General features: G+C 45.2%; 1 protein-coding gene across 3 annotated transcripts in view; it reads right to left on the bottom strand.

The window, feature by feature from the left end:
- Nucleotides 1-24,151, bottom strand: part of LMBR1 (limb development membrane protein 1) — a 145,125-nt gene that overhangs the window by 65,020 nt on the left and 55,954 nt on the right. For all 3 annotated transcript variants that reach the window (XM_074985068.1, XM_074985069.1, XM_074985070.1), the window contains one exon: nt 10,365-10,468. In XM_074985068.1, the coding sequence (XP_074841169.1) occupies nt 10,365-10,468 (104 nt within the window). The remainder of the gene's footprint in view (nt 1-10,364; nt 10,469-24,151) is intronic.

The raw sequence follows: 24,151 nt of genomic DNA, 5'->3' as shown, positions 1-24,151 counted from the left end.
TCTTGACAGGTAGGTAACTGTTTTTTTCTTCTTCAAGTGCTTGCTCATGTGCATTCCAATTAGGTGACCTCCAAGCAGGAACTCAGAGGCTGGGTCAGAGCTCATGGGTTTGCTAACTGGTGCATTGCTCTGCCAACGGCTGTGTCATATCTAGCTTGCTGGGTGATGGCATGGTGGGAGGTAAAAATGTGGACTGAGGACAACGTTGTAGTCCTGAAAGCTTCCTGGGCTGGAAATGCCTCTGATGATGCTCGTGCACTCATGGAGAACACTGCAAGAGCAGGGGCAAGTACGTTCTCCAGACTGTAGCATGTCTGGATATATGATATAATCCATGACAAAATGCTTTGAGACGAAACTGAGAGCCCCTTTATTCTGTCCACTCTGAACAGTTGGGTAGATTTCCAAAACGGTTTCATCCATCAATATAGAAGACTAAATGCCATGGCCTGGAGAACTTCCAAAGTGTGAAATTTTTATTCCTTGTGGTTTGCATGTGGCTTAGGGTAAAAGCCTGGATGTGGTTCAAGCTGAACTTTATCCTTATAGATGATTGTGTAAGGCAGTTCAGAGATAAGAGCCTGAAGCTCGGATACCTTCCTGGCAGATGTTATTGCCACCAGAAATGCTCTTTGTTCTCATGGAAAGTTGCATGTCACAAGTGGCTCAAAATAGGGTATCGTTAGTCTAGAAAGAAAGAGGCAAAGGTCACAGGCTGGGATCAGTTGTCATACTTGAGTATAGTCTGCTAAGTCCTTTAAGAAAGCATCAAACTATAGGTTGGCGAAAACAGACCAGCTAATTATACCTAGCTCAAAGAAGGAATTGGCAGACAAATTAGACTTTTACAGATGACATGGAAAACCCTTACTGCTTCAGGTTCACAAGATAGTCAAAGATAAAAGGTGTTGTCGAGTGCACAGGAGATGTGTGTGCGTGTGATGATCAAATTGTGAATCTCTCCCACCTGACTAATAGGTGATTCCAGTAGACTGTTTGCTACTGCCAAGATGAACATCTCTAACCTGGTCAGAGCAAGCAAGCTCCACTGGGTTTAGTCATAGATATTCCAGACTTTGAGGTGAAGAGATTCAAAGCAGAGCTGCTGAAGATACCTGTGGTCTTAAGTTATCAGATCTGGGAGCAGCGATTGAGTGATCAAAGTTTCCACTGACAGCTCCAAAAGAGGAATGTACCAGAGCAAATGGGGCCTGATCTGAGCTATCAGTACTATCAAAACGTCTTCCCTCTAAACCTTGTGTCGCACAATCATCAGAAATAGATAACTGTTCCAAGGAAAACGGAATACATTCACAATAGAGCCCAGGCTGTGATTCAGGAAGGAGCAGAACCGCAGACACTTTCTGTTGTGTCTTGTCATGAACAGGTCTATCTGGGGAATTCCCCAATGTTGGAAGACGGTATTCACGATGTCTAGGTGGATGGACCACTTGTGATTGTGAAAGGGCCTTCTGAGATAGTCTGCCAACTCATTTTGAACTTCAGTGTGATAACATACTTAAAAATGTACCGAGTGAGCTATGTAGAAGTCCCACTGTGTGTGGGCTTCCTGGAACAGGGAAACAGACTGTGCTCCCCTCTGCTTGTTTTATACAGACATTGCTGTTGTATTGTCTGTCATGTCTGAAGCACCTCTCTCCTCCCGGTGAGTCTGGAAGATTTAGCATGCCAGATGGACTGCCTTCAGCTCCCTGACATTGATATAAAGTGAGTTCTTCTTGGGACCAGGTGCCTTGAGTCCTGAACTCACCACCTCATCACTGATGCTTCAATGACCAAGGAAAGAGATGGCTGAGGTATGGAGAAAGGAATTCCCACACAGACAAATGGCTTATGGACTGAGACACCATTCGAGAGCCTGGAGAACCAGCCAGGAAAGAGTTACTGTCTTGTTTAGATGTCCAGTTTGGTCCGTACACTGAGGCTAACCATGACTAAAGAGGTCAAAGCCTCTGTCTGGCATTCCCCACTACATAAGCATAGGTTGCCATGTGGCCAGGAGCTTCAGGCAATTCCTTGCTACTGTGGTAGGGAATTGTTGGAGACCTCTTATGATGTCACAAAAGATCTGAAACTGTTACTTTGGTATAAGTTCTCTAACCTGTTTTCAGTCCAGCACTGCCGCATCAATTCTATCTTCTGAATGAGGAACTGGATCGACTTCTGCATGTTCAGTAGAAGGCCAACATTGTAGAATGTTGCTTTTGTCAGGCTTACATGCACTTTCATTTTGTTCTGGAGAGGCCCTTAATCAGACAGTCAAGGTACAGAAACAACTGCACTGGTGTTTCTACAAGAAAGCAGCCACAACTGGACTTTATTTGGTGAACATGGCTGACAGGCCAAAGAGGAGGACCATGAATCGATGATTCAGCTTTACACAATTCTGAGGAAACTTCTGTGAGATGAGATTATGGAAAAATGAAAATATGTATTGTTCAAGTTGAGGGCATGAAGATCTCCCAGATCCACAGTAGGGATGACAGAAACCAAGGAGACCATGTTGAACTTTAGCTTCCTCCTAAACTTGAGGAGTATCAGTGGGGTAGCTGTGTTAGTCTATATCCACAAAAACAACGAGATGCATCTGATGAAGTGGGTCTTTGCCCACAAAAGCTAATGCTCCAATAAATCTGCTTGCCTATAAGGTGCCACGGGACACTGTGTTTTTTTTGTTTTTTGTTTTTTTTTAAATAAACTTGAGGCAGTTTCACAGGTCCAAGATAGGTCTCAGACTGCCTCTACTTTCAGGATTAGGAAATAAAGAGCATAAAATCCTCTTCCCCATAGCTCTTGAGGAACCTTCAGCTCCTGCTCTTAGTAGTAGCTGCACATCTTGCATTAGAAGATGCTCGTAAGAATTATCCCACAAGAGGGATGCGCAATGAGAGGAAGGGGGCTGAACTGAAGAAAATAACACAGTTCTACTTTGTGTAGCACCCAGCAGCCTGACATGATTCAGGCCTACTCATAGTAGAAGTGAAGCGCTTGTCATGAAAAGAACAAGGTAATCGGAGCTAATCCTCAAGGCCATGAAGCTGCAAGTCTGTTTTTTCAGAGAAGGGGGGTCAGTGACTCAAATGGAAGTCCTGGATGTTTTGTTAGACCTCAGATAGGAGCCCTGAATCCCAGAGCCAGAAGTTCCTTCTCATGGTCACTGCTGAAGCCATGTTCCAAGCAGCCAAATCAGTCACATCAAGGGCTACCTGTAGCATAGCTCTTCTCCACCAAGCTGGGAAACACTGCCCTCAACTCTTCTGGGAGAAGCTCAGTGAATTCTGGCATGGCCTCCAAGAATTGAAGCTATATCTGCTAAGGGCTGCCTGATGGTTTGAAATCTGAAGGTGAAGTCCCTCACTAAAATAAGCTTTCCTCTCGAAGAGATCCATCTTCTTCATCTCTCAGACTTCAGGTGATGGACCTTTGTACTCTTGACATTCTCATTCATTCACTGCCGCCATCACCTCCACCAAAGAGTCCAATGGCAGTTGTTTGTACAAAAGTGTTCCATTCGGTCCTTTTTGCCATTGTGGGCAAGGTGGGGAGGGGAATCTCACAAAGCATTTTAATGGTATCCTGTCTGATCCTAATGATCAGCAGGACAACTTGGAAGGGTCTCAAAGGGGCCATGATGTCCGCCATGAAGTCCAATGACTCAGAGACCTCCTTGAGCTGGAGCAGTAAGTTCTAAGCCACCTTCTTCAGGAGCTGTAGGTGGACCCTACTGTCCTTCAGTGCAGGAGCTGGAAGGTATCAAACACTGCCTCATCTTGCAATGACAAGTTTCCACCCAGGACAAGATCTGATCCCAGACCTTCACACTGAGGGGATTATGCAAGCCTTCCAAAGCAGTGACCAGTATGATGTGGGAAAGCTGGTCCTGCACCCAGGGAGGTAGGAGAGATGCAAGGTTTTCTGAAGCCAAAGACACCGACTTCCTGGAATAGGATCTCCGGCTTTGAAGAAACATGAAGAGGGCCCAGATCAGCCATTGGGTTAGAGCCTGCTATTGCATGGGTCAAAGCTTGGAATGAAACTGCTGTCTCTTCCTCTTCAACTTCAAGCATCTGCGTTCCAATCTGTGCTGGCTCCACCTGGATACAAAGGACTGTCTCCAGTTCCATTTGGGAGGACCTACTCTGGGAGGACCATAGGAGAGCACTGCTCATCGGTGCCAAATAGCAGTGCTGTAAGTTTGGAGACTAGTGTGGCTTTTCTGCCCGTCTACGGCCAGATGATACCAGGGACCAGTACCAAGGTGATGGTGACTAATGTGGTCCTATTGCATTGGGATGGAGTTTCAGAGGTACTGCTGCCTTTGTGCATGGCACCCTATCTTGCCTGAGAAGGGAATGTAGCGCTGTGAATGCAATGAGCTACCTCACCACTTCAAAAAGTTTTTGGTGTGGAGGGCAGCTTGAAAGCCTCTCCTCAGGTTGGGGGGGAATCCTGAGGAGCCAGACTTGACTGACCCCTTGTCAAGGCAGGAGTCAAAGGGATCAGGATAAATAATACCACTCTTATATGGCCCCATGTGGGTCTCACTGTGCCCTAGCACTTCTTTCCCAGCCTCAGCATGAGTGAACACTCCCTTTCCAACTTCTTCCTGCAGGACACCCAAGACTGTGCTCAGTGCCATGCGCTGCCATCCCTAGAGCCCCTGCATAGGGAGACCTGTCAATGGTGAGCGTCTCAATTTGAGTCCCTTCTCAGAGACAAAGTTTCCCATGTCTGTGCTGAAGCACTGGACACCTCAACTCAAACAAACTCAGCAGAAGGATCTGCTGGGGTAATCTGCCAGTTTGTTCTGAAATCCTGGTAGACAGGATGCTTCCAGATGAACAGAGTGAGCTATGCAAAACTCCCATATCCAGAGGGCTTCCCCATACAAAGGAGAGCAACAAGATCCACCCTACATGTTGATACTATTTGCACTGCCCTCACCTCCTTGACATGGAAAGCAAGTATGACCTGTAACCATAGGCTCTGATTTTGGAGGTCTCCCAAATGCATGTCCCATCTCAGAGCTAACACATCCATTACTAGGGTCAAGAAAGACTGCAAGCTGTTGAATGGGACTTCTTTGTATGCTGTCTGAGGGCTAGTCCACAAATGGAGGGACTCAAGTACTTGCTTTGGCACCATAATCACTGAGTGCAGGCTGCTGCACCCTGAGTGATAAGTTGAAGCAAGTCATGCCTGGAGTTGCCTGACCCTCAGTCTAGCATGTCAGATCACGTAAGTGCATGACACCATGTAGCCCAGGAGACTCAGGCACCCCGTGGCTGTAGTGGCTGGTTGCTGTCTGAGGCCTTGAATACTATCTGTCAAGCTTAGAAATGGGTCTCGGGCAGAAACAAATACTCTTGCCTGTGCCAAATCCAACACCACGCTGATGAGCATTATTCTTTGGGTCAGTGATAAGGATAGCTTGTTCGCACTGAGGAGACCCAGTTTCTCAAAAGTGTATCTGACTTATTAGACTTGAAACTGCACCTGCTCGTTGGTGTGCTCCCAGCGAATAAACAAGGTTGGAGTACACCTGCATCTGCCTCCTCTTCCTGCTGCTGTAATTGACATGCACTTGTTGAACACTCAAGGGACTGCTGACAGGCCAAAGGGGAGGACCATCAGTTGATAGTGTTTCTGGTCAAACACAAACCATAGGAATCAACAGTGTGCAGGCCAAATTAGTTCTTGGAAGCACACCTCTTTCATGTCAAGAGCAGTAAGTTTGTCTCCCAGACCCACAGCAGGGATAACTGAACTCAACGAGACCCTGTAGAACTTCAAGCTCACCGTTAACTTGAGTCTTTGCAGATCTGAGAGAGCGTTCCCTCTAATTTTTCCCACCCCTAAGCGAAATGAATTTTGTTAAGTGCACCAATGCAGAGTTGATGTCCGACACATCACCTTCATATTCGTGCACATAAAATTCATATGGCAGGAATGAGGCCATTGGGTGTTGAGTGTGGGAGGGTACTCAGACCAGGGCAGAGGGTTGGGGTGCAGTGCTGTGAAGGCCATGGCTGAGGGGGGTGGGCTTTGGGGTAGGGTCAGGGATGAAGGACCAGGGTTGGGACAGAGGGTTGGGATGTAAGGGCTCTGGGAATGAGAGGAGGAGCCAGGAGAATAGGAATACAGGAGGGGGCTGAAGGCTGAGGTATTGGGTTGCTGTGCAGGAGGGCATACAGGCTCTGCACTGAGGTGTGGGCTTTGGGGAGGGAGCCTGTAATAAGGGGCCTGGGGTGCAGAAGATGGCTTTAGGTTGGGGGGAGGTGGGACTCAGAGTGGGAGGGGGTGCATTTACCTATGTAGCTTCTGGTTAGTGGTGCTAAGCCAGGCTGCTTGTTTTCTATCTTGGGGAACTATGATGCACCCTGGAAGTGGCCAGCAAGTCCAGTTCTTGGAGGTGGAGGGACATGAGGCTCTGAGTCTCATGGAACCCAATGGCTACCCTGTCCTAAGCAGCTCCTTGCTGGGGCTGGCAGGAAGGGGTGCCTCCCCACCAGCCATGGCAGTTTTAGGGCCTAGGGAGAGTATAGGAGCACTGTTGCCGAGGTTGAGGCTTAAAATGATTATCTTGTGTCAGGGGCCATCCTTAGCATTTATGGGGACCTAAGCAGTACCGTTAAACTGGTGCACATATGCCCAACTGCAGCTTGGAGAGGAGGGCCTGGCAATTTTTGAAGATACAGTTTTACAAACTTCAGCAGCATACTAACATTTTAATAGCAAATTTTAAACTAAGGTCCTGTAAACTAACACAGTAAATGCAGAAACTAATAGTATACACTGTGGTTTTTAAAGTATATGCCTGTTAATTGGCTTCATTAGCACCTGAATGACACTTTCACAGGTTCAGTGTTCTGCTAATAAGCCTGCTAGAAGGATATTTCACTTTTAAGTTAACTAGCTCATCTCCAGAGAAAGACACACCAGGCTGCAGCAGTCACAAAACAGGGATAGGAAGAGCTGGGTAGATGGCCATTAAGACCCAGTGGTTCCCAAATTTTCAGGTGGCCTATGCAGCTGCCTACTCTGTCCATGGGTAAGAACAGCCATGTGGTAAGTTGCCAGGACATGCATATACAACTATTTCACAGTTGCCTGGGAGTCCTGTCAAACACCAAGAACAAGAAGTCGTCTTGTGGCACCTTATAGACTAACAGATATTTTGGAGCATAAGATTTCGTGGGCAAAGACCTGCTTCATCATCATCTTGTTGTTTTTGAAGCTATAGACTAACACAGCTACCTCTCTGATACCTGTCAAACACCATGTCCTGCAGAGTTTGCAGCATTTGAGAGCAACCCAGGCACTTTCAGTCATGAGCCCCTTTACCTGGCTATCCATCAGGAAAGAGTGAGCAAGACAGAATCTATGCAAGTAAGGAAGCCTGCAAGGAGGTCCACACCAGTGCCCTCTTTTCATCAATAACAGGCACCAACTCAGCTCTGGAGTCTATAGGGATTAGCTCCTTAAACTTCAAAATGGAGGCCCAAAAGTTCAAGTTATATCTATGGAGGATTGGTTACTAATTAGCTACCATCAGTTGCAGGCCCCTGTTGAGTACACCTTTCTACCAAAGAGGTCTGACCTTTCTGGCTCCTTAGATTTCACCCCTGTTGTCCTGGCTCTCCTTCTCATTAACTACAGTTTCTACAGGCAAGTATGGCTGCAGATGAAAGAACAGGTACTTGGTACTCCTTAGGGGGACAAAGTACTTAGATTCCATGCCTTTTGCAGTAGACAGGATTGATGAAGGGGTCTGCCACAGAATCTGCATGGTACTCAGTTGCTTTTATAAGGGGCTGAGATACCCTGGAAGCATCCTATGGTGTTAGGTTGCCAACCACAGGGTCTTCAGGTTCAGCAAATCTCCTCCATTCACAAACCCAGACTGCGCGTGGTCCTACACAGTGAGTTTTGATGCACTCCCTGAACATTATCAGCTCTATACCCTAACTGCTAATTAAAAATCTAAACTACAAATACATACTAGAAAGAATGCCAAGGGAAGCACTTGTTAGAGAAGTGACTGGCATTCCAACCACTGTTACTGGTGATAAGGAAATGAGGTGGCACTGGATTAGAAAAGACCTATAGTCACTCCAGGGGGCTCCACAGCCAACCTGACAGGAGTGGTTGAGAGAAAACTTTCCAATAACTGTGCATGTGGCACACACATCTTGTTAGAATTGCCATGATCAAGCATACAAAGAAGAAAAATGTCTTCCTTTCTCCCCACCATCCTTTGCTGGATATAAGTTACAGTGGTCATGCAACAGCAGATTCGTCATCAAATTAAAATTGAGCAGGTTCACCTTGGCACACATTGTCAATTATGGTTAGAGAGTTATAAAATAAGCTATCGGCAAATATTTAAGTATAACTGATACTCTAGGAATCAGCACAAGAAGTAACAATATACATATGGAATGTGACAGATTAATTTAGATTTCTTGCAAAAGGGATAAAAAGATACTGAATTAAAAAGTTACAAAAAGCAGCAATTTTTAGACTTCTCTTTGTATCAATTCGTTTTCACCAAGTGACTAGGAAATTTCAGAAAGTTCATATTTTCTGCTCTCTTTTCCCATTTCAATGAGATTTGTAGAAAATGAAGATTTATATTTGCTGCTAAAATACAACTATCACTAGCTTAACTATGTTGCAGATACCATCGCACTGTAACTCAAGAATCCTAAAAGGTTTCTTCCCCACTTCTATATAGACTGCTTGTATCTTAAGGTCTTCAGAGCAGACCCACTCTGTATATTGTGTATTGTACAACAGTGAGCACATTTTAAATTAGTTATTAAATAATGCAAATATACTACAAACAGATGTACCACCATTATAAGAGCTTATCTAGTTTGTGTGGCCATCCTTCCCTGTCTGTCTCTGAGGAGAACATGCCTCTTTGCTGTCACATACCTGGGAAGGTTAGCTCCCGGGGGGAATTAGATATCTGCAAAGTTCTGGTCCTCTGCGGGAGCAGAATTAGTACAGCAGCCTCAGAATCCCAGACCCCTGATCAAGGTAGGGCATCAACCAATGAGTACACTCTGTCAGGGCAGTGTGGCTAAGCATTCTATAAAAGTCCCAGACCCAGTCAGAGTGGGGCAGCAAACAATGAGCAGTCTCCAACTAACAATCCAGGCACAGCAGCTAGCCAGTCTAGGGGCTCAGGCAGGGGATGACTGTCAATGAAGTCTAGTGAGTCAGGTAAGAGAGCAGGCCCCCTGGAGAATGAAGAGAAAGTACTGCCACTCCACTGAAATGGTGGGGGGACATGGGCTCACCCAACTCCACTGGGTCCCAGCCCAGGGTCCAAACAGTGGCAGGGCAGTCTGCCACTGGATTAGTGAGGGCTCACTCAGAACACACTGCACTCTTATCAGGCCAGCTCCCAACCAGGTCATTGCCTGGTTTCCCTGGGACGCTTCCTGTTCTCCCCCTTGGATGTACCTTGCATCTGTCATCTTAGGGAAACCTAGCTAGCCCTCAGACAGCAAGTCCAGCAACTCTTCAGCATCTTGGTCAGCCAGCAATCCTGGGAGTTCTGTTCAATCCCCACAAAGCAGTCCCAGCAGCTCCTCTGCAGGCTCCAGCAGCAGGTGGGATGTGTCCATCTCCTCTGGCAGCTCCATTATAAGTGAGTTACAGGACCCTCCTTTTGTCTTTCTCTTCCTGTCCTGCCCTTCTGCTTCTGGTGGTGCAAAGTGGCTTTCTTGGTTCAACCCACCAAGGGACATGTTGTGATTCCTCCTGGTCACTCCCTGAGAAATGCCACCCCTGCTCACCAAAACTTTTCTATACTTGAAATCCTATAGCTACATTGCTGTGGCTCTTCACTGTAAACACAACCTATGCTGACAGGTCAGACTCTCCAATGGTGCAGGTTATCCACCTCTCTAAGAAGACTTCTTCCATCAATCTAATTTTGACTGCACTGGGGATTACGTCAATGGAACAATGTCATTCAAGGGTGTGGTTTTTTCATACCCCTGAACAACATAGCTGTGTAGAGCTAATTTTTTTTTGTGCAAACCAAGCCTAAGAAATCTAGTGAACTACGTAATTAGCTCATTACAATAAAACACATGCACAGAAGCTAGCCCATAACTGTGGTCTCAGCTATACAGAAGCCAATTAATATTTTTGTTTCTGTACCAGTCTACTTGAATACAACTGCAATAAAAATTAGATGTTTGTATATGCTATCCTTTACAGTCTCACTATAAATGAATAATCATGAGTAGCCTAATGCTACTGTAATTACAACTTTGGAGCTTGGTATTTATGCATTATTCCATAAAAAAAATGTATGTGCCTACCTTTTTTAAGCCAGCAAATCCTTCTGATTCCAGAAAGAAGAAGGCAAAGGGCATTAACACAAACAAACAAAGGTTGGAAAAAAGGGAAGCAAGATTCCACAAACCTGGAACAAATCAAAAGAAAATGTTTTCATTACTTTTCAAACATAAGAATCTGAAATTAAACCTTATTGAAATTTGTGGCATTGCGATCCTCCCTTTAAACTAGGTAAGCTTTATATAGGTAAATACATAGTGTATATAATAATAATTTATATAAATGAAGATATTACATAAGACTCAAATGAACCATCACTGAAAGGCAGCAAACTAAATACCCTCAAATATGAAGCCAAAAGGGAATATCACCTTATCTAACTGAAACAGCTGGAAAATTTTGAAGACAGACTGCAGTAACTAAAACAGCATTTTTCTACAGCATCCTTTCTTCTGAAGTGTGACCAGGGATTTTTACCCTATAAAAATAGGTTTTAAGTGTAATAGCAATTTCCAAGGGACATATTTACAAAGATGTTTGGAACCTAAGCAATGGGAATTAGACACTTAATTCAGGCATTTTTACAACTCCCAGCAGGCACCTATCTGCATCTTTACATGCAGAAATACTTTTGTAAATCTCAACCCAACAGCCTAACGCTCAAGCACCCTCCTATGCACCAGCACAATACTGATTCCAATGTGTCACCTGCAGAATGACTCACTCCATTTCCTGCAAAATACTGGATTTTTGAAGCATGCCATTTGTCATCTAGCAGTAACCCTGAACTGCTTAATCTGTGAAACTTCACAAGATCATACCTCAGTATGGTACAATCTCATGTTACTGATCATTTTTGAAATATCTATACAGAATGGTAATTTCCTGTACAAAGTCACATCTCAACACTGATTCTTGGGAGGCTCAATTCTACTCCCTCTCCTATTCTTCCCTTTAAAGGGGACTGAGACGCAAATGGACTTCAACACCAGCAGTACACAGACATCGCCACCTCTATATCAAATGCGGATATTGGCATTTTATCAGTATCTGACTGAAATCAGCTGCTGATTAAAACAGAACGATGGCAAGGCAGAGGGGAGGACAGTTGGAAGAACTGAAGGGATTAGCCCAGACCTCCACCTCAGGCATCTTGAGTACTGAACAAGATTTTGCAAAATCTCAGATATTCTGGAAAATGTCACTGGTATTTAGACACATTTCTCCACTATTCTCATCTCCAGCTGGGCAGGTCACTATGTTCCTCCTTATCAGGTTCTGACTTATGCACAATCTACCCATGCTACATTCAGCAATAAACTTGACAACAGCCGCACGCATTGCACCTGGGGGTGAAAACTGAAGCCACAAAGCAGCTGCAAGTGGTTAGGTGTCTCATTTAAGGAACACAGGTTGAGAGAAAAAGCATTAACTGGAGCTTTGCAGACTCTCCAACCACCTCCTCCAATATAGCATGCACTTCAAATATCCTACTCTAGATCTCCCAGACTCTAAACAGGCTGGAAAACCAACTCTCACAAATGGATGATATTGGCTACGTCTACACGTGAAGCCAACATCGAAATAGCTTATTTCGATGAATAACGTCTACACGTCCTCCAGGGCTGGCAACGTCGACGTTCAACTTCGACGTTGCGCGGCACCACATCGAAATAGGCGCTGCGAGGGTACGTCTACACGCCAAAGTAGCACACATCGAAATAAGGGTGCCAGGCACAGCTGCAGACAGGGTCACAGGGCGGACTCAACAGCAAGCCGCTCCCTTAAAGGGCCCCTCCCAGACACAGTTGCACTAAACAACACAAGATCCACAGAGCCGACAACTGGTTGCAGACCCTGTGCCTGCAGCATGGATCCCCAGCTGCCGCAGCAGCAGCCAGAAGCCCTGGGCTAAGGGCTGCTGCCCACGGTGACCATAGAGCCCCGCAGGGGCTGGAGAGAGAGCATCTCTCAACCCCCCAGCTGATGGCCGCCATGGAGGACCCAGCAATTTCGACGTTGCAGGACGCAGATCGTCTACACGGTCCCTACTTCGACATTGAACGTCGAAGTAGGGCGCTATTCCAATCCCCTCATGAGATTAGTGACTTCGACGTCTCGCTGCCTAACGTCGAAGTTAACTTCGAAATAGCGCCCGACGCGTGTAGCCGTGACGGGCGCTATTTCGAAGTTAGTGCCGCTACTTCGAAGTAGCGTGCATGTGTAGACACAGCTATTGTTTTCCCTCCTGGACTGTGGAACAAGGAGCAAGCAGCATGTACCCAGTGTTCTGGAGCAAGAATATTTATGGCAGACTCATCGTTGAAACTTTATTTCTTAACTAATAGATTGAGCTCAGACCTTACCACTTTTATAGTGACATAGGAAGGTAGGTTTGGAAAGGACCTAAACATATCATCATCTAGACCATACCCATGTGCAGGACATAGGACTAAGCCTCTCAACAACAAAAGAAGAGTAATAGCATCCCTATGGTGACATATAAAGTGGGGAGCTGTGGGAGAAAAGTTCAGTCTTTGTTTTTTTAGATTTTGTTCTTAATTTTACCAGTGCTAGCATACCAACGAGTACAATACATATGAACACATCTAGTGCGAATTACTGTATGCCAGAAACATAACTCAGTCCTTCAAAACACATCTATTCTCATAGTCGTATTTCAAAAATAAAAAATTAACATCTTTTAGATGGCATATTTCAACATTATTTTAATATACTTATATTTACTAATAACTTATTTATTTTATCTGCTACAAAACAGAAATTTTCAATATCATGTCAGTAAAAATTCAGCTAGTTACTGTAAAAGAAAAACTTATTTTTCAATGATTTTAGTGATAATAAGTGTCATTACACAAAGCAGAAATGATTTTTTCTATGCCTTTCAAATAAATGTTATATGGAAACATTTTATATTAATGGCTCTCACCTATATTCTGCAGGCTATTTGTGGTCCAATCAGAACATAACTGTGGCCTATATGACATCCTCAGGCCATTCAGGTAGTATATATGTAATGTGGATATAGCCCACATAACAAGAAGAGCTCTATATGCAGCCCACAGCGAGGAACAGGCTGACTACCACTGGTTTATGTTTAACACAAGACTGAGCCAGTTGTCCAACAGAACAGGTAAGGCACTGACCGAGGCCTTCTAACCAACAACGGTTTGCTCTCTGTAGCAAAAACAAAATATTTTGTAGGGAAAAACTCAATATTTTCTTCCCCTAAGTTACTCATCTTGTTCAGTAATAATGGTTCTTCATGTGTGTCCTCATGGGTGCTCCACTGTAGGTGTGCTTCTGCCCCTGCACTGCTGATCAAAGAACTTTGGTAAAAATGTCTCATACAAAGCTTGTGCAGGCCTCTCATTTCATGCTGTGCCACAAAAACTAGCCAGCATGCCTCGGCTAAGCCCCTCTCAGTTCCTTCCCTACCACAAAGACATAAACAAGAACTCCAAAGTAGAGGGGAGGAGGTTGGGTTGTGGACACCCAAGCTGTGTCTACACGTGCACGCTACTTCGAAGTAGCGGCACTAACTTCGAAATAGCGCCCGTCGCGGCTACACGCGTCGGGCGCTATTTCAAAGTTAACTTCGACGTTAGGCGGCGAGACGTCGAAGTCGCTAACCCCATGAGGGGATAGGAATAGCGCCCTACTTCAACGTTCAACGTCGAAGTAGGGACCGTGTAGACGATCCGCGTCCCGCAACGTCGAAATTGCCGGGTCCTCCATGGCGGCCATCAGCTGGGGGGTTGAGAGATGCTCTCTCTCCAGCCCCTGCGGGGCTCTATGGTCACCGTGGGCAGCAGCCCTTAGCCCAGGGCTTCTGGCTGCTTCTGCGGCAGCTGGGGATCTATGCTGCAGGCACAGGGTCTGCAACCAGTTGTCAGCTCTGTGTATCTTGTGTTGTTTAGTGCAACTGTGTCTGGGAGGGGCCCTTTAAGGGAGCGGCTGGCTGTTGAGTCCGCCCTGTGACCCTGTCTGCAGCTGTGCCTGGCATCCCTATTTCGATGTGTGCTACTTTGACGTGTAGACGTTCCCTCGCTGCGCCTATTTCGATGTTGGGCTGAGCAACGTCGAAGTTGAACATCGACGTTGCCAGCCCTGGAGGACGTGTAGACGTTATTCATCGAAATAGACTATTTCGATGTTGGCTGCACGTGTAGACGTAGCCTAAAGGTGCTCCACTGTAGGTGACTCACAAGTGGTAGTCCTTTTGGAGGGCCAGAGCTGAGGAGTCAGGTCAATTACAGATGACAGCACTGTTGAGCCAAACATGGCATCAAAGGAAGAGTTCTCAGTGACCATACAGTGTTCTGCAAAAGTGTGGACTGACACATCACTGCTTTGCCAATCTCTGAAATAGTGACATTCTTCAAGAGGGTGACTGATGAAGAGATTGACCTTGTGGAGTATGTAAAGAGTCTGGAGAGGTTACGTGGCAAACTCATTATCACCATCTGATATAACAGGAGTGCCTTTGGACAGATATTGATCCTTTAGATCTTTCTGCAATGGACAGGAAAAACCACAGGGACTTCCTGAAGGCCCCAATGCTGTCCAGGCAGAAGGCCAGGTTTCTCCAGACATCTAGTTTATATATAATAGCTTCTCTCTTATCTTGGATGTGGCTTGGGGTAGAAAATTGGAAGCAGATTCAACTGATTCACATTAAATGCAGAGGTTACCTGAGGGATGAATTCTAGTCAGTGACCAAAGATAAACAGTGTCTGAAGATAAAAATACCATGTAGCAGGGACGCATCATCAGAGCTTCATTTTCTCCTATTCTCCTGGCAGATATAATCATTATCAAGAAGTCTGTTTTCTTTGATAGGTGTGGCAGTGAATGGATAGTCCTGGGTTCAAAAAAGGGAGGCCCAATCATTCAGCACTAGTTTTATGACCCACACTGGTGCAGAGAGTTGAAGATGAGGGATGAGGTTAGTAATATTCCTGAAGAATGTCTCAGTACTTTGCTACAGGTTGGGAGAAAGCTGTTACAGCAGCCAGGTGAACCTAAGGGAGCATAAAGACAGACCTGACATATTTAGGGTCAAAGCATAGTCTGGGATCTGTAGAAATCCCAGATATTAGTGAGATTTGTTGGGACATTCACCAAGTCTGAAACCTGAGCTATTTCTGTGGATAGGTACATTGTGTCAAGGACTTCCTACTATGTAATAGAACTGCTCTTTCCTCTCTTGAGCAGGAGCTTTCTAGGAGTTGGAACCAAACAGAAGCCATGGTCTGAAGCAGTGAATCCCCAAGTTGAGGTGCAGGGTATATCTTCTGTTCTGCAAAAGTTGTGGAATGGCCAGGAAAGGGATTGACAGGCACACTGGCAAGATGAGACAGGTAAGCGTACCAGATTAGTTTCAGGAAATTCAAAGTAATCAGAATGATGTGAGCTCGATTCTCATTTATTTTCAGCAGGACCTTCAACTGTAGGGAAAACAGAGAAAAGGTGATGTGCAACTCTTCTTGTCCAAGGTAGGAGCAGAGCATTGCCCAAAGAGTGTTATCCTATCCCTGCTCTGGAGCAGTAGTATGGACATTTCTGACTCAGGTAAGTGGCCTGTAGACATCTGGATCAGGTAGATATGCCAGGTTTGCCTGGGCCAATTTGGGGCTATGAGGATAATATTGGCCTTATCTGTTCTAATATCTTGTTGACCACATGATGCAGAAGTGTTGGGGGAAAAGCATAAAAGAGTGTTATGCCCCAGTGGAGAGTAAAGGCATCACCTAAGAAGTGCAAACCAATGCCCGCTCATGAGCAGTACCGAGGGCATTTTTGTTGGTCTGAGTATCGAACAAGTCTTTCTAGGGGAAGTCCCACCATTGGAAGATTTGGTTTAGCACCATAGGGTCCATTTCCAATTCATGGTTGGAGGCGAAGTTCCTACTTAGGGCATCTGCCATGACATTGTCCTTGCCTGCCAGGTATGAGGCAAATAGGGTTATTATATGTGCAATGCACCAATTCCAGAGATGCACCACTTCCATGCATAGGGGATAAGATCTGGCCCTGCCTTGTCTGCTGATGCAGAACATTGTGACTTGATTGTCCGTGAAGATCTGCACCATGGAATTGGAGATGTGGTGTCAAAAGTGCTGGCATGCATAGAACACTGTGTGCAGCTTGAGGACATTGATGTGCAGGGTAGTCTCCGTGGGTGACCATCGAGCCTGTGTGATCAGGGTAGCAAGGTAGGCTCCCCAGCCTACGTGAGAGGCATCTGCTGTGATGATGATGGTCAATTTGTGGAAAGGAACCCCCAGCACACACGTTGCACATGTCCAACTGCCACTTGAGTGATTTCTTGATGGTGAGGGGCACAGAAACCAGCTTTAAGAGGCTGTGTTTCATCAGTTTGTATACTGTAGCAAGCCAATGCTGCAGCTGTCTCATGTGCAGTCTTGCATGAGGAAACACTATGGTGGCTGCTGCTATGTGGCCTAGGAGCTGGAGGTACACCTTGGCCAGTATCTGGGAGGGCTGTGGAATGTGCTTGGATCAGCTCCTGAATAGCAAGAAATCTGTGATGGGGCACGGATGCCATGGCAGACATGCAATTCAGTCTCACCCCATGAACGCCAGTTCTTGGGTGGGTTGGAGTCAACATTTTGACAGATATGTTTGCAAGCCTATGGAGTGAAAGAGACTCCTGGTGACACTGACTGCTGCTTGTGTCTCTCGCAGGGAATTTGCTCTTATGAGGCAGTCATCCAGATATCGGAAGATACACACTGCCTGTCTGTGCAGGTGAGCTGCCACTATTGCTAACACCTTGGAGAATACCCTTAGTGCAGTTGAAAGGCCAAAGGGCATCCACCCACCATAAATCGTAGGTATTTCCTGTGTGCAGGGTAGATGGGCACATGGAAATACACACCCTAGAAGTTGAGAGTCAGTCAGTCGGTCATCTCGGTTGAGGGAAGACAGAAACAAGGACAAGGATATGTGCTTGTTGAGACCTCTGTGGTCCAAGATTGGCCTCTTTCCCCCTGACTTCTTTTCCATAAGGAAGTAATGGGAGTACAAGCCCATACTGTGGTACTGTAGGGGAACATACTCTACTGCTTTGATGGAGAGCAGGTGATGGATCTCTTGGCACAGAATACTCTTGTAAGAAGGGTCCCTGAATAGAGACGGGGTGGGTGGGGTTTTAGGAAGGAGAGGAATGTAATGATGTACCCATTCTTTATGGCACCCAAAACCCAGGGTAGTTCTGAGGCACCATTTATGGTAAAATGGTGCTAGTCATTGTGTGAATAGAGGAGAACCATGAAGGATGGGAAGGGAGAGATGAGGTAGATGACTCCCAGCTTGACCTTCAAAATGGTTGTCTCATTTGATGATTGGGACATGGTGGCCTAATTGGAAGCATTCCACCTCTTGATCTGGCATTGTTGCCTGCTCTGGTCTTGCTGCCTGTGCCGCTTAAAGAATGTAGGCCTCCAATGTCTGAGTATAAAACTTTTGTTCTGTTGCCAGTTTTGCATAGGGACCTGTAGTAGCAGTAGGCATCCTTCAGTCTGCATAGACTATGGATCGCACCCTTTAAAGTTTCAATTGAGGACTTCATTTACAGTGTCTATTGTGACTATGAAGACCCACACGAGAGTGACAGTCCTTGCTGCATCTCTTGCAGATGTGGTGGGTGTCTGGCAAGTCCTCAGTGTGCTTTCTCTGTGCTCGCTTCTCCTCTGCTAGCTGTCTGATCCTCATCTCACCCTTCTGAAGGCCCTTGTGTACCCCCTGCCTCCATCTTCTGCGGTCGTCTGCTAGTTCTTCCCAGCTGTCCCGCTCAATGTCTACCTCTCTGAGGTCTCTCTTGCAGACATCTTTGTAGAGCAACTGGGGGCGCCTGGGAGGTCTTTTGCCAGAGGCTAGCTCACCATACAGGATGTCTTTTGGAATTCTTCCATCATTCATCCTGTGGACATGGCCAAGCCAGCGGAGCCAACGCTGCCTGAGGAGGGTGTGCATGGTTGGGATTCCAGCTTCCTCGAGGACGGCGGTGTTGGTCACTCTGTCCTTCCATGATATTCCAAGGATGCGCCTGAGGCAGCGCAAGTGGAAGACGTTCAGCCTCTTTTCCTGGCGGGCATACAGGGTCCACGTCTCGCTGCCATAAAGGAGGGTGCTGAGGATGCAGGCTCTGTAGATTTGCATTTTGGTGTGAGCGTACAGCTTGTTGTTATTCCACACTCTCTTGCTGAGTCTGGACAGAGTTGTGGCCGCTTTTCCGATCCTCCTATTTAGCTCAGTGTCCAATGACAGGGTGTCAGTGATGGTGGGCCTGAGGTAAACGAACTCGTGGACAACCTCTAACGTATAGTTGTCAATGCTGACTGATGGGGATTCAGCAACATCCTGACCGAGTACGTTTGTCTTCTTTAGGCTGATAGTAAGCCCAAAGTCCTTGCACGCTTTGGAGAACTGATCCAGCAGTTTTTGAAGCTGGTCTTCTGTGTGAGACACTACAGCAGTATCGTCTCCGAACAGCATGTCTCTGATGAGGACTTCCCACACCTTAGACTTAGCTTTCAGCCTTGCAAGATTAAACAGTTTCCCATCAGATCTTGTATGCAGCAAAATGCCCTCTGTCTCTCTAAGGCAGCTGCAGGAGAAGTGCGGGGAGCAGAGGAAGCCACTCTACATAGCCTTCATTGACCTGACCAAGGCCTTTGACTTGGTCAGCAGGGATGGTCTGTTAAAACTGCTCCACAAGATAGGCTGTCCTCCACGGTTACTCAAGATGATCCAGTCGTTTCACGAGGACATGAGAGGAACCATCCAATATGACGGCGCATTATCGGATGCTTTCAGAATCAGGAGCGGAGTCAAACAAGGATACGTGCTTGCTCCGACATTGTTCGGGATCTTCTTCGCACTCCTCCTCCTGAAGGGACCTGTATATCCTATGTATAGAGTCTTTCAGGGAGTGCAAGGAAGTGTCCATGGGCTCAAGAGTTTTGGACCCTCGGAGGTCCTCCACCCTTGTTTGGACTTCTTTAGGGAAACCAGAAACATAAAGCCAAGACACTTACCTCATGATTACCATCACTACCAGGGATCTAGCAGCGGTGTCATCAGAGTCGAGGGAGACCTGAAGGGTTGTCCTCGCTATGAGTGAGCCCTCATTTGTATTTGCTGTAAAATTGTTCCCATCCATGATGGGGAACACATTTAACAAAGGTGGATATTTGTTCAAGTATGCAGTGTGTGCACTTCACCAGCAGAGCTGTACAATTTGCTACATGCAGATGAAGGGGAGCAGAGGAGTAGGGTTTTCTACCCATGCTGGCCAGTCATTTCCACTCCTCATCAGGAGGAGTGGATTTAGTTAAAAGCTGTTTTGCCCTCTGGTTGGCAGCATCAACAATGAGGAAAATGAGCCGGAGTGTGTATAAAAGGGAACTCTGCACCCTGTGGGTCGACATATTTCTTGTTTGCCCTCTTGCACGTGTCCACCGCACATGCTTGGCTGGATCCATGGTCAATGCCAATTTTACTGAAGGTGCAGCATAGAGGTATACTTATGCTGACTATCGGGCTGCAGTGTTAATGGAACTTGTGGTATGTCAGCCACCCTTTCAAAAAGGTCTTGAAAGAGTTTGAAATCATCGCTTGTGGAGGGAGGCAGTGGCATTAGTGCAGTGGTGTTGAATAGGAATTCAGAGATTGTCACATTTATGGTGGTCATCTTCACATAGTTGTCACATTATACAAAATTTTATTAAATAATAAAAGAATGTTGGAAGGTATATCATACTAAATAATACAAACTACAGAATTTCAAACGATCCATTTATTAATAGGATTATAAATTAGTGTGACTTTGCAATCTTTATCTTTTACTAATTGTTATTTCTTATGTCCCCCAGAACCAGGCACCCTTAACCCCACCCCATTCCAATTCAATGTCGGTGATTCACCAGAGCCGCTGGAGCTGCTGATGGGGCCACCGCCACTGCCACCACGACCACCACACTCTTCTCCCACCAAGTGGTGGGGTGCAGAGCGGGTGGACAACAGTCTGCACATGCAACTCTCATGAGAAGCTGCATGCATCTCGACAGCCATGGGCTGGCAACCCCCATATTCACCACAATGCAGTGTCCTATTCGCCACGTGTGGTGAGTGGTGAATTTATTAGACACCGTGGCATTAGCATATCCTCCAAGGAGGACAGATGTAATCTAGTGTGTGACGAGTCACTGGAATCACCATCACTGAGGGACTGTTCTGACTCAGTCTGCACTTCAAACACGTCCCAACATGTAATTGAAGAGAGCCTCGAAAGGGGCTGGGCAATACGCTGTGAATTGTTGATGTTCCTGGTGGGACCTGAGAGGTACCCAGCGATCTCAGGAGGTGCAGGCAAAAGGTACAAGAATGACTGGTGGTAGCCACTGGCGATGGCCCCACTGAGGCATCAGTGCTTGTCTGGAGCACCCCTTTCGTACGGGTGGTACGCTAGGTGAGACAGCCATTGACAGAGACACTGCTTCCTCCACACTACATAGGGAGGGTGCAGCAGCCATCATATTTGACTGGACAAAACAGCAGAAATGTAGCACTTTAAAGACTAACAAAATGATTTATTCGGTGAATATTTACTCTAACTCTCAAATCTCTCTCTCTTATCTGTTGTTAAATTCAGACTGGGAAAAACCTTCACCAAAGAAAAAATGAACACAGAGCCAACATCAAGAAACTCAATACACATAAGCCGGTCAGTGAACACTTCGATGGAGTTGGCCATTCTGTTAAAGACCTGAGAATTTCTGTCCTGCCACATAGAGAATTTAACAACAGATTAGAGCAAGAGATTTCTGAGTTAGAGTACATATTCAAATTTGAGACATCAGCTACCTCATGCATTACAAGGACTGCTTCCCTTCCTTTGATGCTCTTAATGATCTCAGACAGAAGAATTAACATCTCCCCCACCTCTCACCCCCCTCCTTCAATCCTATTTGATTGGTCAGTTTTTATTGCAATTTTTGGTTTTTTTGGTCCTCTGTACTTATGTCAGTCTGTATTGGAAATTAAATTGATCTGAAGAAGTGGTTCTGTCTCATGGAAGATTATCACTGAATAAATCATTTTGTTAGTCTTTAAAGTGCTACATTTGGGGTAGGGGGAGCCTATACAGGAAGGATGGGCTCCACCTAAACCAAGGTGGATCCAGACTGCTGGCATTAAACATTAAAAAGGTCGTAGAGCAGTGTTTAAACTAAGAGATGGGGGAAAGCGGATTGGTGCGGAGAAGTACGTGGATCGGACGGAGACTTCTCTTAGGCGAGACTCCATTGACAGAGATTCTCTAGAATTCAGTCAGAAAGAGAAGATGGGAGATGATAAAGTATGGGCCAGATCAGATGAGAAACAATCACATATAAAATAATCCAATACGTCAGGGAAGGGCAGGCATATGAATAGTGGTAGTTTTTTAAAGTGCTTTTACACAAATGCTAGAAGTCTGTCTAATAAGATGGGTGAATTAGAGTACCTCATATCAAAGGAGGAGATTGACATAATAGGCATCACAGAAACCTGGTGGAATAAGGACAATCAGTGGGACATGATCATACCGGGATATAAAATATATCGGAAGGACAGAATGGGTCGAGCGGGTGGCGGAGTGGTACCATATGTGAAAGATAATATAGAATCAAATGAAATAAAAATCCTAAATGAATCAAAATGTTCCACAGAATCACTATGGATAGCAATTCCTTCCTCTGATGAGAATATAGCACTAGGGATATATTACTGACCACCTGACCAGGACAGTGATAGTGATGCTGAAATGCTAAGGGAGATTAGAGAGGCTATCAAAATAAAAAACCTCAGTAATAATAGGGGATTTCAATTATGCTCATATTGACTGGGTACATGTCGCCTCAGGACGGGATTCAGAAAGAAAATTACTTGATGCCTTAAATGACTGCTTCTTGGAGCAACTGGTACAGGAACCCACAAGGGGAGAGGCAATTCTTGATTTAGTAATGAATGGAACACAGGATCTGGTCCAAGAGGTAATTATTACAGGACCACTTGGAAATAGTGATCATAACACAACATCATTTAATATTCCTGTGTTGGAAAGAACACCAGAACAGTCCAACACTCTGGTATTTAATTTCAAAAAGGGGAATTACACAAAAATGAGGAGGTTAGTTAAACAGAAATTAAAAGGTAGAGTAGAGTAACGAGTAAAATCCCTGCAACCTGCATGGAAACTTTTCAAAGACACCATATTAGAAGCCCAACTTAAATGTATACCCCAAATTAAAAAACACAGTAAGAGACCTAAAAAGAGACACGCTGGTTTAACAACCATGTAAAAGAGGCAGAGAGAGATAAAAAGCCATCTTTTTAAAAGTGGAAGTCAAATCCTAGTGACAAAAATAGAAAGAAACATAAACACTGCCAAATTAAATGTAAAAATGTAATAAGAAAAGCCTAAAAGATTTTGAGGAACAGTTAGCCATAAATTCAAAAAACAATAGTACAATGTTTTTTAAGTACATTAGAAGTAGAAAGCCTGCTAAAAAAGCAGTGGGGCCCCTGGACAATAGAGACATAAAAGGAGAAATCAAGGAAGATAATGCCATTGCGGAAAAACTAAATTATTTCTTTGCTTCAGTCTTCACGGCTGAGGATGTTAGAGAGATTCCCAAATCTGAGCTGTCCTTTATAGGCGACAAATCTGAGGAACTGTCCCAGATTGAAGTGCCATTAGAGGAGGTTTTGGAACTAATTGATAAGCTAAACAGTCACAAGTCTCTGGGACCAGATGGTATTCACCCAAGGGTTCTGAAAGAACTCAAATGTGAAACTGCGGAACTATTAACAGTGGTTTGTAACCTATCCTTTAAATCAGCTTCGGTATCCAATGATTGGAAGACAGCTAATATAACACCAGTATTTAAAAAGGGCTCTAAAGGAGACCCTAGCAACTACAGACTGGTAAGTCTAATGTCAGTACCGGGAAAATTAGTAGAAACAATAGTAAAGAATAAAATTGTCAGACACGTAGAAGAACATGATTTGTTGAGCAACAGTCAACATGGTTTCTGTAAAGGGAAGTCGTGTCTTACTAATCTATTAGAGTTCTTTGAAGGGGTTAACAAGCATGCAGACAGGGGGATCCAGGAGACATAGTATACTTAGATTTCCAGGAAGCCTTTGACACGGTCCCCCACCAAAGGCTCTTATGTAAATTAGGTGATCATGGGATAGGAGGAAAGATCCTTTCATGGATTGGGAACTGGTTAAGAGACAAGAAACAAAGGGTAGGGCTAAATGTTAAATTTTCACAATGGAAGGGGGTAACCAGTGGCGTTCCCCAAGGGTCAGTCCTGGGACCAATCTTGTTCACTTATTCGTCAATGATCTAGAGAAAAAGGGGTAAGCAGTGAGGTGGCAAAGTTTGCAGATGACACCAAACTGTTCAGGATAGTCAAAACCAAAGCAGACTGTGAAGAACTTGAAAAAGATCTCAGCGAACTGAGTGACTGGGCAGCAAAACGGCAAATGAAATATAATGTGGATAAGTGTAAGGTACTGCACATTGGGAAAAATAACCCCAATTATACATACAATATGATGGGGGAAAATTTAGCTACAACAGATCAGGAAAGGGATCTTGGAATTATAGCGGATAGTTCTCTGAAAACATCCACGCAGTGTGCGGCGGCAGTCAGTAAAGCAAATAGGATGTTAGGAATAATTAAAAAAAGGGATAGAAAATAAGACGAAG

Source organism: Carettochelys insculpta, chromosome 2, assembly GCF_033958435.1.
Source record: "Carettochelys insculpta isolate YL-2023 chromosome 2, ASM3395843v1, whole genome shotgun sequence".
NCBI lineage: Eukaryota > Metazoa > Chordata > Testudines > Carettochelyidae > Carettochelys > Carettochelys insculpta.
The sequence above is the reverse complement of the archived record's forward strand: the minus strand, read 5'-3'. Positions and strand labels throughout refer to the sequence as shown.